The sequence below is a fragment of the Solea senegalensis genome, linkage group LG18, assembly GCF_019176455.1.
Source record: "Solea senegalensis isolate Sse05_10M linkage group LG18, IFAPA_SoseM_1, whole genome shotgun sequence".
NCBI classification, from domain to species: Eukaryota; Metazoa; Chordata; class Actinopteri; order Pleuronectiformes; family Soleidae; genus Solea; species Solea senegalensis.
The window spans coordinates 13,503,741-13,524,768 of NC_058041.1; the positions used below are offsets into that span (position 1 = coordinate 13,503,741).

Genomic DNA, 21,028 nt, shown 5'->3' on the forward strand with positions numbered 1-21,028 from the left:
TGCAAACTCAAGTATTTACTGATAATGATATCAGTCCGATACAGACATTTTAGACCGTTTAAATTAGGAATCTGTTAATAGCAAATTTGTGCTCACCATTTCAAGTTAATTCAAATAGATAATACTCTCAATTATGTAGCAAATACTCTTCTACTATAATAAGCAACATGACTCCACTAAAATGCTGTTACTGATATTCATTTACATTTCCACAGTTTGTGCATCGTGAAGCATGCAATAAATATACAGTATATAGGATTTTTTTGGATCGTATCGGATTTTACATTTTTCTCTGGATGATATCTGATCAAGTGATTTTGACCAGTATCGGACCGATACTGATACCGGGTATCATATCAGCTCATCCCAACAATAAAGCACATATGAGTGGACACTGTGTGATTGACAATTGCTCCCAATGTCCAATAGGTGGACGTGCAGCGAAAGAGCTCTCAAATTCACCATGTCTTCTCGTTTAAAAGAAACAACATGTCAGTGACTTAAATCCAAACCTCGCGGCTTCAATATGGTAGTTCACACGGTGAGGTGTGATGTCATGGTGGGTTGAGATGAGAGACCACCCACAGATGTGTTTTGATCAATCAAATCTGAACCTTAGACGTATTTTAAAGATATAGTACATAACTAGTTTTCTAAATTAGGTTTTCATGGTATTTGTGACTCGCATCACGAATCTAGAAAAGGCTGAAATGTCAAGTGTCACGGCAACTGATGCATCCAGAGGTATCAAATACGCCAACTAATGTGTTCAATCTAAACAAAATAATTACGGAGTGCAATTATTCTCTTACCTGTTCTGGCTTAACCCGAACAAAGCGCAGCATCCCCCTGCAGATTCTGAAGTCTTCTCCCATACCGCGTGTTAAAATTGGCCACATATCCTCCTTAGTAGGTTTCCATATCCTGAGGTAAATGACCTTCTCCCACACTTGTTCTGAAATGCATCCTGAAGGCAGCGTCCTGACAATCGCTCGGGTTCCAGTACACACCGATTTGGTCACCTTATGGAAATAAGCCAGAGTTCCAACAAGTCTGTTCGACATGACAATAAACAATGAAAAGCAACATAGACAGAATATCTTTTAAAAGACAAACTATTACCTTCTGATTGTTCCTGAAGAAGCGCCTCACCAGGACAGTGGAGCGCTCTTTGCGGTTCCTAACAAAATCTGTGTTGTCCAAGGGGCAGTCATCACTGCTGCTGTCCCCGCTGCTAAGCCTGGTCCCTCCTGAGTGTGACCTCCCACCATGACCCAAGGTGCTCGCCACGGTTTCAAGGGATTCCCGCCGTACGAAGAGTTTCTCCAGTGAACCCTTTTTAACCCTGGGCTTCCTGTTGAGCCTCTCCAAACTGGAGTAACCGTCTTTGAGATGGTGCCGGCTGAGGCGTCCGTTCTGGTGTTGATGATGTTTGCGGTTGGTTTGGGGGGAACCACAGGGAGAGGACACCAAAGAACTTGGTTCACTGGATGGACTGCACTGCGACAAGAGGCATGGTGACATCTAGAAGCACAAAACATCTTTCTTTAGAGACAAATTAGCAGTTTCTCAACCTGTTTAATGGGGCAGTTTTTACCTGGGTCTACTGCTATGAAGGGGACGGAATAAGAATCATGTTCATGCACCTTTTCCAAGGTCAAATTCAAGCACTTTTAAGGTTATTTTAATACTTTCCTGCACCTTCCAGCTGTGGTAAATTATTATGAATATATAAATACTCCAAAAAGGGATGTCCAGGCCCAGGCAATTTATTCACTCCTCCATTTAATTAGCAATTATTCCATTTTTTTTTCCCCAAGGGATTAATAAAGTCATCTGTCTATCTGTCTTTTTGTGAAAGACATTTGTGTTTCAGGCATTTTCAAGCACTTTTCAGGCCTTGAAAAACATTTCAATTCAAGCATTTTTAAGGATTTCAAGCAGCCATAGGAACTCTGAAGAATGTGCTTAGGGAGAGGCATTCATGGGATTTTGTGGAATTTCAAAATAAAAGCACTTGTTTTCATATGGATCAGATGGATCTTGTCCAACTCATGTTTTGGGAGGCATTTCTTGCATAAGAAATTAGTTATATTCACACCTATTTGCCCTTCGCGCTGTATGAATATGCTAAACCCTCAGTAGGGTAACACGACAGCAGAGCAGAGAGAATGATATGTACATTGACTACAACGACACCCACATTAAACTAAAATAAAACAATTGTACATACATACATGGTATTCTATAAATGCTTTTCTTTTGGGGAAATGTGACCAAATGAATGGTAGGTGGAATGCTGTGGGATTTAATCATTTTTTTTAAGTTTTGGGGAGGAAGACATGCAGGTCAAGGCTGATTTATTTTTTCTGCATCCACAGAGCCACAGAGTTCAGCTATGGTCCATGGATGTGTCAGTTTGGGGGAAGAAAACAAGCAGTTAAGTCTGATTTATAAGGTCCGCTATACCAAAAATATGTGACCAAGTGGACTGTATATGTATCAATTGAGAATGCGCTTAGTAAGACAATATATAGGAATCTATAGATCGACACGCACCCTCATTTTAGCGTAACTTGGAACCATGATATTCACAAACGACTCTCTATGGACACAGGACGTGGAAAGTATGAAGAAGCCTTTAGAGCCAGCATATTCAAATGGCGGCCTGTGGACCACATGCGGCTTAAAGCATCCTCTTTGTGGCCCAGCAAGTGGTCACTCCAGAAACACAGATAAAAAAAAAGAAGAAAAAAGACCTTTCACTGTCCCTCAAAGATTCAAGATACATGCATTCCTACAGTAGTAGACCATGAATGCAGCACGCTGCGTAGCCAGATAGGTTTGATAGCATCGATAGCTCTTTTGTATTTTATTAAATTCAAAAATATTTGTCTTATTTTAAAGAGAAACAAATGGTGTTGCTAATATTGTGCACCTTTTTGATTGTATGCACTTTGCGAAGGGTTTGCGGAGGACAGAATGACCAAACTACTTTTGGTCATTATTGCTAGTTCCTCCGATTCTGCTCAGGTTGTTGATGTGACTTCCATGCATTTGCACTGATTTTCAATTTGTCATCACCTGCTTTTTACGGGCAGAAAATGTCTGGCCCAGCTAAATTTCTCACATTGAGAATGTGGCCTGTAACTGAATAATTGAATAATCCAACATGGTCTTGACAGAACAGCTTCATAAATAAATAAGTAGCACAGTTCTCCTTTATTACCTTTTGGAAAGCCTGCATGGACACAGGGAGGCTTCTGCGGCGGATGTGTCGCTGCTCTGGTCTTAAGGGCCTGGAGCTGAGCTGAGGACTGTGAACAGGGCTGGAGTGGGAGCTTGGACTGGGCGACGTGTTTGGACTCATGTCAAGGCTTGACACTGTGCAGGAGCAGCAAGTGCCGCCAGTTCTGTTTCTGCCAGCATCCCCACCTTCTCCAGTTGTGTCCAGCTGGCATTGAGACGCCCCTGAACTTTTCCCAGGTATTGCAGCAACTGTGTTGGTTATTGATTCAATCCTCTTGCCGGCAGACAGCTCTGGATGAGGTTTCCTCTCAGTACGTAATAGTTCTAAGTTGCAATCCAAACAGACGCGTTCCTCGTCCAAAACTGTCCCTCGCCCACTGTCACTTGACAGCTTCCTGTGTAAGAGTGGGAAAGGACTGCTCCTCTGTCCTGACCGCAACGACTGGTCAGAGTACCGTCGTACTTCCTGGTTGCCATTTGCATGTCTGGCATGTTTGCAGGGTCTGCTTCCATTGGATGGAGAAGATCTCTGAGGAAACACTACACTTCCCAAATGTGTCTGATTTTTCTCAGTGGTCATCGCGTCTCCTAGGAATCTCCCTTGTTCCGTTGCATCCATTGTTTTGCTGCAGCTTTGATTGAAAAGAAAAAAAGAAAAAAATGATTAGGATCATTAAGCAAGTTAAACTTTGACCTTTAACTACCCAAATATTTTCAGAGAAAGCTGCGGGAATCAGAATGAAAAAAAGAGTTTTATGGTAGTTATCAAAAAGAGATACGATGACTGCAGACACAACGTCTTCTCACTTTTATGATGCATCTACTCCACGTTTGGTGTAGAAGTACAGAAATAAATATTTTTCAATGATGTACTTTTGTTTTTAAGTTTCAAAATGGCAATCCATAAAATAATGAGTGACATCATGGTGGGTTGCCATTTGAGATGAGAGACCACCCCCAGATTTGGTTTGAGCAACTGGATCGAACGTGAGACATTTGTGTCACAGATGTGTTCACAGATAAATAAGTAAAAAGATAAAGTTATCTGGGAAGAAAAAGAAAACAGATCCTGGATTTATTTTCCTAGCCAACTTTATTTATTAATACTATCAGGATGTGAAGAATAGTTCAACAAATAAAGGGTTTTAGGAACCAATTACAAGACCCAGGCTTTTATTGCCAGGTCTGAACGAGGTCATATACATTGTACTTGGACTCTCTTGGTTGGTTTTACCCCAGAAGTGATTTCTTCTGCCTCAATTAGTGGCTTCAGAGCAGAGGAAAGAGGAAATTAAATTTGTGAAGGAAATTAGATTTACAGTCTTCAAAAGCTATACATAATGTATAAGGTAACAGCACCGCAACTCAGTGTGTCCAGATGACTTATGCCGGTGAGTCCATGCTTAGAGTTATTGCACAAAAGCAGTACTTTTGCATTTACCCTCCTTGTGTGTTGCGTTTCTAACTTAAATGATGTGAAAAATACAGCCCAAAGCTTCTTTTTCTAGACATCTGCACTGGGGGCAAATAAAAACCTCAGTTTCTTTCAGTGACCTTGTGAGTTGCTAAGACCGTACGTCCAGACACTGTGTGCTTTGTGTGTCCGTGTTGTGGAAACAGAAGCTTGTGCAGCTGTACAAACCTGCCGATAGAGAACCCACGGAGGTGACCCTGGAGGGCCGAGGAATTTCCTTGATAGCGCGGTCACAGTCGCGGCGTACAGTGCATGGCCAGATGTGCCGATGTGTGTTCTAGTGTTTTGATCGCTCCCAACATGCATCTGCAGTAGAGCAGTGTAATCCACTCGCAGGGCCTGGGAGACAAAGAGAGAGAGAAAGAGAGAGAATGAGAGAGAGAGAGAGAGAGAGAGAGAGAGAGAACACAGAAACACCACTCAGTAATTTTCCTTGTTTTCATGAGTCATTTTCAATTACAATTTTCATTCATTATAAAAGAAATGTTGGACTTTCCTGGCGAATCTTAAGAGGACAGACTGCGTTCTGGGCTAAATTGAGCAAATACGTTTTCAAATAAGCTCTCTCCTTTCACCACATCCGCCTTCTTTTCTATAGCCATTTCACTAAATCACCTCACACCATGTGAGCCATTGTGACCGAAACAACTGAAACCACAAATTCAGATTTTAAGCAGTGAGTGGAGCAGCTAGATTCATTTCAAAGCCTACTAAACCCACAAACTTTTGCAGTGAATAATAATAAATCTGCATAAAGTTACATTTATCACATATTGCTGGTCAAGTAAAACTTTTTGTTTTCTTTTGGCTTTGCAATATATTTGATTTGGCAGATTCATATGCCAGATGCCCTTCCTGACGCAACCCTCCCATTTATCCAGGCTTGGGAGCGGCACTAGGAGTACACTGGATGTGTCTTATAATTAACAACGGGGAATGGGTTCCTTGCCCAGGGGTACACCCGGGGATTCAAACCAGCTACAAGCCTAATTCCCTTCTGTCTGGCCATGGGCTGCCCCCTTCAAGGAAGAGAAATGAGAATGAAAATCTCACTCTGAACTGACTTCAAAACTTGAGAGCCCTAATAAACTATTGTAGTAGTTTGAACAATGTTTATCAATAACAGGTCTAGGGACCCCAAGGGTTCTATGAAGAGGTCCCAGACGGTTCCCAGAAAAAAATACAACAACACTGAGCTAGCCAGAGCTAGCCTGAGGCATAAGCAAACTAAGCGGCTACTTGGGGGCCCCCTGGTGATCAGGTGTGGGAGGACAAATAATTTATCATTTGAAAGAAATGGAGATATCTTTAGATACATTTATGTATCTAAATAGTGTTCATCTTTTTTTTTTCAATTCAAGTCCAGTAACATCACACACAGTGTTTCACTTTGAACATGAAAGTGCAAATAAAAAGTAGGCCATGTGATTTTACTCATGACATTACATTACATGTCATTTAGCAGTCGCTTTTATCCAAAGTGACTTATAATAAATGCATCTCAACATTTTGGGTACAAACAAGAGAATTAAGAGTAAGTAAAAATGCAAAAAAAAAAACAAAAAAAAAACAAGCGGGACACTGGTTGGAGTAAATCACACAGCTATAATATAGTTAATGCAATTTATTGAGGTACATTTCAGATGGTGGGAGGGCCCCCTCCACATCAAGTTCAGTTTAGGGCCCCATAAATGCTTGGGCCGGCCCTGGCGCTAGTTAATAAACAATGTAAAAAAAACAATGTAGCCACATAATGTTCTGAAAAGCACAGTTGTTGGCTACCATTGACTGCTATATATGTCAATTCGGCCTGAAAATGGCTGGCAGTTAAAAGAAAGTGTCTAGCATGATTTTTAATCCCTGTGTGTCGAATGAACAGTAGATTAACAACGTTAATGAAAACTCACCCCATAAGAAGATAAAGGGTTTGGGGTGGCCATGTCATGATCTCAGAAGTAACTAGTGTGTCTGTTCACGCTGCTCAAGGTGTCCAGTTATTCTCATGTCATGCTCTCTCTCTCTCTCTGCCGCTAAATAATCCATCCGTTTGTACATAAACTTCGGAGAAAGTTTGCGACGATGAAGTCGGCTAACTTTTATGCTAACGCGTTAGCATAACGCCCGCTAGCTTAAATGCTAACGCGTTAGCATGAAGTCCACTCGCATAGCAGAAGTGAGAGTGGCGTGGGCATGCTCAGAAGCCTCTGTCTTCGTTAAGAACTACAGCAACGATTTAGTTCTTCTGCGTTTTTAATTTTGTACGAGTTAATTCAACGGTAAACACACACAGCTCCTCGAATCACAGCGCAACAGAGAGGAGCGGCAGCAGCGGCCGCATATTAAGTAGCCATGTGTTTCCTCTGTGAGGAGCCGCTGATTGGCCGAAATTGTTTTAGAATTAGAATACAAGGATATAAATATATAAGAATAATAAAGAATGAACAAGAGTAAACATAAAGCTAAGTAAACTTAAACATATGTACTTTAATATAAAATGTCAACATAACACAGTAGAGATGTACACTCTATACTGTGCTGAATGTATGAGATGGTTGCAATTTTAGTTATTATACATAAGTTGGTTATTGCACAATACTGTGATTTGAAGCATGTAGTGGCTTTGAAACTTCAACTTGCATGATTTTGAAAAAGACGAAAATCCCTCATTTTGAAAAAAAACCCAAAACAGTTACTTGTTTACTCAGTTTGCACTGGGCCGACTGGGTCACGTAAACTGTGCTTGTTGTAAAACAGGTTGCAGGGACCGATTTGCTGTTGTATGAATGAGCTGTGTCAACTTAGGTCACTCTGCCTCACCATACAGAGAATCAACAATTCAGGGGACACAGGAACTGCTGATCTGCTGGTCCCTTTTTATGTTTGTCACTTAGTTAAAAACAAAACTAATTGTTTTAAATGCAGATGTCATGAAATATCACATTTGTCCTCGCTAATTTTCTCTATGGAATTTGGTGGTGGAAATGAGTCAGCAAAGACATTCCTAAGATATCATTAAACTTAAACAGGCATCGGTTTCATTAGGTGTGGCTTTTGTTGAGTCAGGTTAAATCAGTTTAACCTAGTGTTCCCACTGGCAGCCATGTATTCTTGGCATATGGGCTGAGTACAGTGCAGTCAGCACTGACTTTATGTCAGTACCTCACACTTCAAAAAACTTGGCCCATCACTATAAAGTGCTGACAAACATCATCGATTCACATTCAACCAGCAGACATTAGTTGGATATCATTTCCTTCTTCTGTCATGACTCGACTTTTTACCATCATTGATTTTTGCAAAGCGTGTAAACACTGTCTGTCTCCTTCACTTTTTCACAGAATTTGGATACAATTATTCATTCTGCAAGTGTGTGTGTGAGTGAATCTGACGAAAAAGAGTAAAAGTAATCATGAAAAGTGCGTTTTTACAACCAGACTATAGCACGCAGGCAAAGGAATCAAAGCTGAATGGGCACAGACGAGTGATATAACCTGTAAAAGCCTTAAAAACATCCCACAACACGGACATTTGCCCACAACATGCAGACGTGCTAATTGTGTGGTTGTGGTTTTCTAATACTGGCCAGGCAGTGATGTATAAATCTGAAAAAAACAAGTGTCCAAAACCTCATCATTAGAGAGTGGCCACATCTATTAATGCTCTGTCAAAATAAATGGGCAACAGTTGCAATGTGGCACAGTACATGAGATGGAGGGAGGGAGAGAAGCTAAGATTCATAACACATGTTTTCAGAGGTCAAATGTAAATAGCTGACTGTCGTGCACCAAAGTCCATACAAAAATTCAGTGATTGTAACTCACTAGGAAACAGGAGCTGCTGGTCCACTGCTGACTCCTTAAGTACATCTGTGTCACATAGGTAAATCTGAATGGAGCATTTCGAACACCAAAGTCACAAAATAACACATTTGAACTTGTTTATCTAAGGAGCAGTAGATCCACAACTCCTGTGTGCCGTGATGTGAAATCGCTGATTTTCTCTATGGACTTTGGTGTAAGGAGAGCGACAGAAACTTCAGTTTCCAGTAGGAAAAGTCTGTTTTACAGTGAGATGAAGTGGAGACCATATTCTTAAGCGGTAATAGACTTAAGAGGGAGTACATTTTATTAGGACAGCCTGTGTTTTATTAGAGCGATCCTGCTCAGCCAGCGCTGATTATGTGTCATTACCTCATAGAACCAAAGTATCTCTTTAGAGGTGCAAAACGCAAAACTGAGCACCAGCATGTCAGACCAAAACAAACACGATTGGGATCATGTTGCATGTTTACAACACGGGCCATAAAAACATGAAACGTGACAGACAACTATTCATGCATCGACTTACGTCGGAGTCCAGGAGGAGAAGGCCTTAAAACTCTTCAATATCCCTTTCAATAAATCAGTTGCACAATATGTTTTGTAGAATAAAACTCTGTGTTCATCACTGTGGCGACGAGCCCACCCAGATCCACAACAGGAAGAATCTCTGCATGTGTCACAGTCAACTAACAGGTCGAACCAGATACATGAAAAGTTGGCAAGGAATTTTTAGCCACTTCATGTGACTGTATCTCTCACCAGCGCCTGGAACTGTTTCTGTTGCCATTTAACTCTTTACTTTTATAGCAGCAGATCACAACGCTGTAAATGGACACTGGAAGGATACGCAACAAATATCTATGGCATAATTACATACTCCCTTGTCGGTGAACCTGCAGGTACATGCCTATGATATAAAATTCCCTGAAATCATATATCAAGTTTGGTATGTATAATCTGTTGTGTGTGTACAATGTGCCGTTGAGCTAAGGTGCAGTTCGGTCGGTGAGATTAACCAACAGCACTGACTGGTGAGTCACACAAGAGCAACAAAGGTAGAGCCACAAAAGAGCAGTAAAACGAAATGTGCACCAGAACTAATGAGATTGTAAGTGTGCAGAGCATGCATCGGTTTTCTCTGTTTGCGCTTCGCCTCGACGCATGCTGCGGTTGCAGATGTTGGCCCACTGATGTCATCTGAGCACACGACGAGTGCGTCGGGTTAATGAACCTGTCACAGGGGCTAGCATAACCAGCTGGCAAGAAGTGCGACTTGAAAACCCGACGCCATGTACAGCTGTGCTCGCTGTCTAATTTAAAAACACTGCATGTAGCAACGGGGTAACATTTCCACACCATGCTGACTTGAAATAGAAGCATGTGGGCTTGAGGGGAAGATTCCATAGAGCTGTGCGACGGCTGTTCATTTCGGGGGGTTTAATCGTGACGTAATTAATGGCTACAATGTGCAGGGATAGCAAATAAAGGTCCAGTCGTCTTTAAAAAACCACCATGCTTAAAAACAGGTCAAAGTGGCTCCGGTTATCAGCTGACCTGTGACCCTGGCCGGGAAAACAAGCGCCTCTTCCAGGCTAAATCTCAGCCTTGGGCCAAAAATCCAGACAGACATAGAAACACACACACACACACTCAGGAAACCAGGTCACACAGAGTGACAAGTGCATTGACCAAGAGCTCACTCAATCACTTCTACTTCACTTGTTGTATTGCATACAATATGTTTTTACATGACACCAGACTGCTCACCTTCAAAATACCTCAGGTGATACAGCAAAAGAGTCTGACATCACGTATACTTACATTAAAGTGGGTGTATGTCCCTTTTGAAAGTAATGGAAAACTAATATTCCATCGCTCCCTGGCTTGTTGTCAGCTGAGTGAGTGACACAGCTCCCTCTCTCTCTCTCTCTCTCTCTCTCTCTCGCTCTCTCTCTCCCTCTGAGTGATATGAGGGATGGGAATTGAAAGTTAAGCAACCGATGAGACAGTCGTCACACTGGCAGTTAAAACAAAAGACTGCTGTGGCACACATACCACATCACTCCATGACATATTCATGACTTCATTTGGTCCAAAATAAGATAATTCTCATAACCTTAAAGGTGCAGTGTGTAACATTTGGCCGGGTTTACTTTAAGAAATTGAATAAATGACTCAGAAGTATGTTTGTATACATTTATATTTGCTTCAGGATTAAAATCACTTGGTTTTTGCTGCCTTAGAATACATTTTTGTATGTAGTTTAGGGCCTTGCTTAGGAGCCCATGTGGACAAACAAACCAAAACGTGCATTTCATAGTTTGAAATGGAAGCTTTTAACACAAAGGAGTATGATATCCTGTCTGGTGTTCAAAGTAGTTCCATGAGGCAGTTGGGTAAGGAAGGAGCAAGAGATTTGTTCCATTGTAATTCCCACACATTTTTACACAAAAAGATTTTAAAAGATAAATTGATAATTTCTCAATAATAACGCCTATCTTAATTAAGAGTGAAATGCCAGTTTCGCTCGTGGCGCATCACTACTTGATGTCTCCTCACTGCAGCGTTGCTCAAATGGAAGTTTAGAGCTGCCTCATCCGCGTTCAATACATGCTTTTTGTTCTCTACGTTGGGAATCAATAGAGAAATCCTGCACTTAATCATTGTATCGTGATTTTATTGGTATCGTTGGACCATGTATCGCATATTGTATCGTGAGGTAACCTGTGATTCACAGCCCTCATAGACATGACATTAAATATCTTTCAATACTTTCTTGCCATGAGATGACACATTTAATCCCATGTTGTGAGAGAAACAGGCAGCCAGCAGTTAGCTTAGCTTTAGCACTGAGACTGGAATTAAAGGGATATACCTAACCTATTTCTGACCAAAGAGAGATAAAAAAAATTGATTACAAGAAGGATCAACAATTAGAGAGACGGATCAGTTTCAATGTTAACTGCAGAGACCTGAATTATAAGTGTGAGTTCAATATAGCATTAGCCCCAGGCAAGCGGTCGCTAGTTGTGTTTATCTACAGACAACAGATTGATTTGACGACCGTAAATTGCTTTCATTGTGAAAGCTCCTCAACATATGCTTTAATTAAAATATCGTGGACATCCTGCATTGTTCATTTTGAAATGTGTTTGCATGGTACAAAGTTAATTTAATGAGTCTGGATCTCAGGCACGAGCATTTTTCTAACCTTTGTCCTGAATCAGTATTTATCCCATCAACAGGGGCTTTCACTCTCACATAAAAGCCTTTTTTCTGATCTTCATTAATAGGAGATTATTTCACAACTCATCCAAGCGATGACTCATCGCCTGGCATGTCATTAGGTCCCACTTCACATGCAGTGCATCTGGGAGATAGGAAACAACTACATCTAACTTGTATACAGTCACACCTTTGATGCTGCCGTAAACAAGATGGAAAATGTTAGTAAATGTAAAATGTGGGCTGGACTTTTCCTGAACTGAAACACCACTTATCCTCCCAAGCCCCTGCAACACTCCACTAAATACTTCATGCTCAGATTCAGCACTGGAGCGTTAGCATTCCACCAGCACAATAAGCCAGAGACCAGGGAGGGCAGGAATCCCCTTCTCTGTTGTGTAGGGTCGCGGAGACAAAAGGCATGCGCTGCGAGTACAATAGAGTGATGGTCCGAATGGTGTCGCCACCAAACTGCAAAGAAACAGACATGCAGTAATGCACAGACGGCAGGCAGAGTACAGCTGTCGTCACAGATGCTTCTGTGACGGTTAGCATTGTCAACAAAGACACAAAAACTTAACAAGAGATGGAAAAAAATTAAAAATAAAGTCAAGAAACCAAACTCGCCTGAAGGTTAAAACAGGAAATAACACATAAGGAAATTAGGAATGCTATGATCAACACACTGGGTATTTTGTATTAGCCTTTAAGGGATATTTCAGGTTTTTCTAAGAGTCTTTTCTAACTATAAACATGTTAGAGTTTGTGTCACTTTGTACACACAGCAATTTTCCTTAAAGGAAACCCAAGCGTCCTCAGTTGCCTCCATTAATAAGTCAAATTTTTCATTTATTATGCGTTTGAAATTCTTCCTTCAGATTTACCTAAGTGACACAAACTTTGCAAACACTGCATCCTCCACAAAACTTAGATTTTCTTCATGGACTTTGGTGTGAGAGAGTGAGCAATTAATAAACTTCAATTTCCATTCAGAAAAGTGGTGACCATATTATTAAGATATCATAACCCGGTTTTAATAGGTGAGCTTTTGTCAAGTGGTTCAAGCCTGTATTTGTTCTCACTGGCTATGTTATGTAAAAACAACAGTCTGTATGTACCTCACACTAAGCCTTAATGAGAATCTGATCGTATAACTGTGAGGAAAATCAAAAAAGCCATCTCCAAGATCCAGTAAGAGAAAATCATGTGAAATTCCCTTTAATTCCAACTTTGCACTTTTCACACAAAGAACTACACCCGCCCTCTCTGTTTCACACAGGGGGTCAGCGAGGAAAAGACGCTTCATATGACTGCAACACAATCACATTCCTCAAAGTGGTGGCAGATGAAAAGAAACTCAAATGTTTCTGTGCAGTGCAAAGGCTTTCACAGACTTAGTGCTTTAAAATGTACAGACACACAGATAAGAGTCTTTCTTATCACAAACTATGTGGCATTGGATATTTTTTTGCATTAAAAATTAAATGAAATGAAAAAGACACACAAGTCCAAACTCCCCCACACCAAAGTGCATAGAGAATGTAAAACATCCGTTTTACATCACGGCACACATGACAGATTGATCCGCTGCTGCCTCCATCAGTAAGTTCAAATGTCTTATTTTGTCTTTCCATCAGATTCACTAACACAGCACAAACGTACCCAAGCGGGCAACAATAGACCTTAGAACTTTCTTGTCCCTCTGAGCTGAAGACACAGATTTTCTTTATGTGATGGTTGATTTTCCACCTAGAAGAGACCGTAACGGTGAGCTGAAGCACACTAAAATATGTTCAAGTAACTCCGACAACAATACTGAACTATCCCTTTAAGAACTGTTTATGTCAGTGAAGGAAACTTTGCTCCTATTAGGAGAATTTAGGGCATGTTATGATTGTTATTTTGAGTTGGAACCAAAATGGATCACATGTCAATTTCTGGTGGGTCCCCATATAACAAGTCCTTGTTATGGTTGTATTAGTCATGGTCACATAATGGGACCAAATTGGCAACAGTTCCGTGATTAATACATGTGTTCAGCCTCATTTTAGCCCTCCTGGGGGAAAAGTTTTCCTGGTAAGTGAGAAAGACAAGTAATGTGAAGCTATACTACATCCAGGTTATTTTCCCTGCACCCAACATTGGTGGACACCACTTTGCCATCTCTATAGCAACAAAATGTGCTCTTGCAGTAAAGCCAGCCTTGACAGACGCTGCTCTACAGTACAGCACTAGGTTTGCACACTGTGAAGCATTAAAGGTCCAGTGTGTAACTTTTAACGGCTGAAATTTAAAGCTGCACTGTGTAACTTGTTGTTGATGTTATTATTCTCCCCCAGCTTTGTATGAACCAGGTTTTTTTTTTTGAGCAGTAGAATTCACATTTCTCTGCGTTTTCAGTCATAATCCAACCCGTTTGCAGCCATTTCGCTTACGTAATGTCTTGGCATAAAGTGAATTACTTCCTGTGTGCAGTGCAGGAATGACGCTGGGTGACACGAGAACTAAAAACTGCTTTACTAAGAAACACACAGAGAGGATTAATCAGGATTGTGTTTTGTGTAATTAAGTTACACACTATAGTTTTATTATGCTAACAAAAAGCATGTTAATATTAAGGCTGCAACTAATGACTATTTTGATAGTCAACTCATCATCGATCATTGAAGTGATTAATGGGATAATAAATCACACAATTAGAAGTTGTTTTTGACATGTGCTAACTAACAATAAAGACAATAAAGACACTTTATTTGCTTTGGTTCATCCAGAGTGAAATGCTCTCATAACCAATTTTCACCTGCCGTCTCCTGCTGTTTACTGCATGTGCGGCTCCGAGCAGAGAAAGGTGATTACGTAACAATACGTGACAATTATCGACAATTCAATTCAACGGTGAATCAAATTTTGGCCTTAGCATCAGCCCTTTATTTGTTAAAGGACCTTGCGTATCACAATGTTTCTACATATTTTTTTAAAATCAGAATTTAACCAGGTACATAAAGCAAACAAAAATACCTTTAAAAGGACACGTACTGGTGACTGCAGCAGAGTGTGAAAGCAGAATGAAATATAGGAACTGTTAAAGGAGTCTGAGTTTTCAGATTGTGTTTCATTCTGAACACTGAGTCCTTCTGTCAGTAATAAGTGAGGCGTTGGTTGCACTGCTGCAAACAGAATAGACCTTTCATGCAAAAGACCTGGGGAACATATGGCTTTGATTAGAGGGCAAGGCAGAGAGAGAGAGAAACACTAATGGAAACTGTACAGAGAGAGAGACGAGAGAGTGTGGAGGGGGCTCTATGTGTCAGTGTGTAACATTGGGGGAGAGGGCTGACTCAAGATGGGGTGACTGTATTCTCACAGTGCATGCATGTATGTGTGCGTGTGTGTGTGTGTTAACAATGACAATGACTCAAAAGGAGGACACTGTTGAATATCGGGTATTGAGCGAAATGAATCCCCGTGCGACGACATGAGAGCAGAAGAAGAAATAGAGTTTGATATAAAGGGGTTCACGCCTGTATAATGAGGTAGATCATGGAGTGTGCATCAATAAGGATCTAAGTCTATCGAGAAAAATGACATGTCTGTTGTTGGTGATGCATGAAAAAGTGGAATTGGTGCAGACGTGAGCCGTTCTTGACGTCAGTCACACTCTGATGTACTGAACTGGATTTGAACAATGTGGCTGGTAATCTGAAGTAGGAGTGGGCTATATACGATAATGATAATTAGGCTACATCCTTTAAAAATGTGGTTTTAATTGTCTGCGTTACAACTCATTGATTGTTTCTTACAGATTATATCAAGGGACACAATGTTTCATGAAAACAACTCTTGTTTTCTTTAAACTTTTGTGTTTAATTGAAAATTAAGACTTACAACTGAAATACAGTGAGGCAGTGTGCGCGGTTAGCAGCAAGGAGTGCACGGCGTTACACACACACACACACACACACAGACTCCCAGCCAAGTACTGGCTATGAAATCTAAGGCAGCGATAGTGTTATTTTAGACGTTCATCATGGCAGAGCTGGTGATAAAGAAGCAGAGAAAACCACTGTCGGAGGAAGCGCCTGTCTGAGCGAGAGAGGAGCCACACACGAGTTAATATGGGACCGGCATGGACGTGGCTCCACGGCTTCTGTTCGCTGGCTGCATTGAAAACAAATGCACATGGCCAGGAGACGGGAAGGGAGGGGGGAGAAAACAATAGACAATAAATGGATGGATGTTTACGGTGGTGTCTTAAAAAGTATGTACTCCAAACTTGCAAAGTCCCTCTTATATGTAAGAAAAGTCACATTGAATGTGACTGGTAATCTGAATATTGCCTTAAAAGCAGCAATATCTTATCATGTTCTGCTTGTATCTGCACCGGACAGGACAGTGTACATGACCTGACACCACTCTCTCACCCTCACGCTCTACAAGGACACTACATCCTCCTCCTCCTCCTCCTCCTGTGCTTATGCTCTTGAGCTCCATTTGTTTTGGTATCGAGCTGAAGCATCAGGACTCTGTTTAAGCATGTAAACATGACTTCTGTTTGTTTAGGAAAACACCGCACGGGGAGCTTTTAATTTCACAGGTGATATTGAGCAAGTGCAGCAGCGGTAGCGTGATAAGCAGGCGCCGCAGGTGAATACACTATTGATACATATTTACATAGAAAAATCTCAAAGGTCAGTATGACAGCAAGCAACAGCAAAGGCAGACTGTGTTATCTATTATATGATGTCATATATATATGTATATATATATATATATATATATATATATATATATATATATATATATATATATATATAGGTTTGACATATTTGTGCCATTTCAAGCTATTTCAAAGACATAATTACGGTGGCCGACAGGGGCAAACACACTCCAACTACAAAACAACAAAACATATGCAGGAGGAGAAACGAGCTGCATGTCCCAAAATGCCAGCAAGTCCCAAAACACAAGCAAGTCCCAGAACGCTGGCAAGTCCCAGAACGCCGGCAAGTCCCAAAACACCAGCAAGTCCCAAAACACCAGCAAGTCCCAAAACACCCAAGTCTCAAAACATTTGTGTTTGCCCCTCTCGCCGCCAAACACCAAAACACATGCAGGAGGAGAACGAGCTGCATATTCACAAATGCTGCAGATTCCCAAAACACCTGCAAGTCCCAAATCCCTCCCAAAACGTTCCCAAAACACCAACTCCCCAAAAAACACCAGCAAGTCCCAAAACCCAACAAGTCCCAAAACGCCAGCAAGTCTCACAACATTTGTGTTTGCCCCTCTCGGCCTAAATGACAATGGAGGCGTACTCAAAAACGGAAGTGCTCGGGTCTGTGGGAGCGCTCGTTTTCGTGCAGCTACATGACCAGCCGCTACGATGCTCGGGGACAACTTAATTGTTAATTTATTTAATGTAATTAAAAGACCTTTATTAATTTCGACTGTGATCAAGTTATCTGACACTTGTTTCTCTGCAGTCAAACTACCTGGCACTGAATTTGAATGCCTGAATTACTGAGGGATTTACAGTAAAAAGCCTGCAGTCAAGCTGATTTTTAAGGAATATGCAGTCGAATATGCAGCTAATTTCTCCGACTGCACGTGTTTTGGGTGGTTGCAGTGCCTTTGCCCCTGCCGGCCACCGTACATAATTCTCCAAATGTGTAACAAATATTCTTCTCCCATATAGCTGCTGATTTTTATTTTACATTTTTACAGTCTGTGAATCGTGAAACATGCGATACATATATATAGGATTTTGGGATTGTATCGCATTTGATATTTCATTTATGTACTTTAAATGTTTAAAAGAATATATTTAAAATACCAATACTGATACCAACACTGGAGTGTCATATCAGCTCAACCCTAATATACTGTACATCATTTTTTCCCGATATATATGTTTAAAAAAATCTACTTAAACATTAGATCATTGTTCTGTTTTTTTGTTGTTTTTTTCATATGATATATAAGAATCCAGGATTATTGTTGCTGTTGCTTTTATTGCAAATACAAAAATACATGGAACACAAGTTGAATTGATGCTGAATCTCATCCCAATCGATTCCCTGAAACTTAATTCTTAGTTTCAGGGAATCGAGTCTTAATTCGGAATTTTGCTGATGTGCATGTAAACACAGCCAGTGTGTGTGTGTGTTTTGTGGTGCTGACAGAGGAAAGCAACAAAAAACACACACCCATGCAGAAACGACCAAGTCAACGGCTGCATCCCCATCATTATCTTTTACAGCAGCAGTTAAGTAAAGACAGAATCAAGTAAGACGCGCTCATTTCTTGCGACGTTTGAGTCACTGAAACTCATGCAGTTGCAGCAGCAGCAGCGAGGTCACCACAGAGAAGAGGCAGGTCCCTGAACTCAACGCTGAGGTGACAGCTTTGAAGAAGTGGCGGTTAGTGTCTCACAAACTCACCCCACACACGAGGGCTCCAGGCCGGTTATCATCCAACAGACGCGGAGTCGAGTTTGACACTCGTCCAGCGAACTTTTCCTCCACTGCGCTGACTCTCTGCGCGACTCTCATACACACTCTTCCACTTCCACACTCACCCACTCACTCAGTAACGTTGAGTTGATGCAGCTCTCGTGTTGTGGTGGGAAAACGCTCTTTCAGCGGTGATGCCTTCAGGTGCTGCTCGGAAAATACTGACTCAGCGTGTCAGCTCAAAGATGACCCTTTTTTGGTTTTGTTTCGTTTTTAACACATTTGCACGATTGTTTGTTTTATTTTTATTCTCTATTTCAGACAGATAGATAGATGGATGGATAGACTTGAACCCTAAAATTGTCTATCTAATCTAATCTATATATATTAGTATAACTAATTTGTGTAATCTTAGTTATGATATAGGTACATTGAAAAAAAAATACCAGGTTATTCTTTTTTGTTAATTCCTGCTGCATATTAAACTACGCAACATTGTTCTACAACAGAGATTCGTGTGTATACTACATCAATACTACTAAATAACGGTATATATTTACATTATAAATAATAAATTAAATGGCTGTAGTCCCGGTGTGTACGAATTAATGACTGCAGAATAAGGCTGCACAATATCAGGAAAACATGCTGTATACATTATAGTGTAATTAAAAATTGAGATAAACTACATGACATGGGATAAATAAATTAATTAAAGTATATTATGTTTATTGGGTCACAAAATATCTTCTGTTGCTTTGTTCAATTGTCTTCAAGCAGGGTTTTTTTTACCCCTGTTGATATTATTTTGTTTATTTTTTATTTATTATTGCCCACCCCATTTCTTTTTAATCTAATCACTTGATTAGCTTATTCTTATAAAGGATACACTTGTATAAATTACCTGAATAAACCCTCCTAAATGTTATAAACTGGACCTTTAAAGATAATCAGTGTCCCATATTTGTATATACTGTTATATCATTATTTTTATTTTATTTTTTAAATAAAACATTTTCTAGACCATTCAAAAAAGAAAGCAAAGGTCAGAAACAGTAAAGCAAAAATGTTAGCCCCTTGAGGCGACCTTGACTGTGTTGCAAGTCAAAACAAATCGATTGTATTTATATGTAAACAGTAAGATAAGTTATTTGTTTTCGATTTATACAAGAGTTGTATAAATCAATACTGGTAGATACTGGAGAGGTGAACTATTACACTGACGCTTTTGGCAGGAGTGGAACAGTGTTGTTGGAACAAAATGGCAATATGTCCTACTGCACTCAAACGCAGCACCAGTAGCTCACACTAAACTGTGGACAGGAGGACAATAACTGTGGCTCTGGGCTGTGTGTGTGTGTGTGTGTGTGTGTCACTACAATGGAATGTCTGGCAGCCATTCCTCACTATAGTGAGCCGTCAACCGTCTCTATACATTACCCTCCTCCAAACTATATTGATTTATTTTTTGGAGCCATGTACCAGACGTCATTATTAATGTGTGCAATGTTTTACAGACTTAATATGTCTGCGTATTGGGTTTGACTTCAGGGGCCCAAGTCATTTGGACTAATGGTTACATGCCATGAAGTCGTAATCTGCCAGATGTGCCTCACCTCCGCCCAATTAGCTGGATTTATTTAGTCCGAGTTCAGTCCTAATAGACTGTAAATAAACGGCAATTAAAGGTCTTTAAGGACAATAGAGAGTGGGTTGCAATTGTGCAGTTTGTTTGGTCTTTGAATGCACCACCACCACCACCACCACCCCCCATCCCCCGGGTGGGAGGTCAAACATGTGCACGCGTGAGAGATACGGCCCCTCTCTCTTTTTTCTTTTTCCACCTCAGAGCTCACGGCAGCATTCATTTCAACTCGGAAAGTGAGGGATTATTTTCCCATTCACTCTCGCCCCGCTGATGGGAAGTCTTATGCCATCCGACAGGAATGTGCAACTCTTCCAGTTTCTCCACCTCTCCTCCACCCAGGAGCAAGCAAACCTTTGGGAATCCCCAGCTCACTGATAAAAGAGAGGGCAGGAGGCCTCTCTACGGGATTATACACCGGGTCTAATAAAAGCTGGCTCACAGTTGTAACGCTGGTTAAATATTTGCTGAAAGTTGTTTCAGTGTCACTTAAAATATTCACTGCACAATATCTGTAAAATCACAACCAAGGGCCATACAAGCCTTTCTTTGAACTTGGAATAAATTGCTTTGTAAACCAACTCCAAAGTAGAGAAAATCAGCAATTTTACATCAGACCCTAACCCTGACCCTAACCCTCCATCACTAAGATCAAATGAGTCATTTCTTCTGTGTTTCTTCATAAATATTTAAAAAACAAACCAGGGGTCAACAAGTAAATTTGACCTATAGGGTGACCACTGCCATAAACTGACCATTTAATTCTGATAGAATAACTTCATAATCCCATTCAAATAGCTTCTTTTCCAGTTAAATTCTCAAAAGTCTCTTTTGCTATTACTGTTTTAATCTGTGGTCGACATCAAATTACGCTAAATTATTATGAAATTGTCAAAACATGACTTACTGTCACCTCAGCAGCATTTATTCACTTGTGCAAACTCATAGTTTCTTCACTTTTTTTGCCTTTAAATCCTCCTGAGTGTTACACAGTGCGCCTTTAAAGCTAACACATTAGAGATAACTAAGAACAACACCTCAGTGTGTTCAGTGACACTGCTTCACATGGTTTGACTTCTGTGGAACCGACCGTCACCACCGCTGTCTCCCTTCGTCTTCAGTGTGACTTGGCACAAAAACAGGTGTTGTCCTGTTCAAATCA

The 21,028-nt window shown here is 40.6% G+C and overlaps 2 protein-coding genes across 2 annotated transcripts in view; both read right to left on the minus strand.

The window, feature by feature from the left end:
* The window catches only part of plce1 (phospholipase C, epsilon 1), a 103,201-nt gene extending 84,887 nt beyond the window's left edge, over positions 1–18,314 (minus strand). The window contains exons 1-5 of the mRNA XM_044013430.1: positions 18,210–18,314; positions 4,892–5,062; positions 3,230–3,881; positions 1,123–1,524; positions 813–1,022 (exon numbers count right to left, since the gene is read on the minus strand). Coding sequence (XP_043869365.1) covers positions 813–1,022; positions 1,123–1,524; positions 3,230–3,868 — 1,251 coding nt within the window. The 5' untranslated portion in view covers positions 3,869–3,881; positions 4,892–5,062; positions 18,210–18,314. The remainder of the gene's footprint in view (positions 1–812; positions 1,023–1,122; positions 1,525–3,229; positions 3,882–4,891; positions 5,063–18,209) is intronic.
* The window catches only part of fkbp10b (FKBP prolyl isomerase 10b), a 261,449-nt gene that overhangs the window by 92,419 nt on the left and 148,002 nt on the right, over positions 1–21,028 (minus strand). The window lies entirely within an intron of this gene.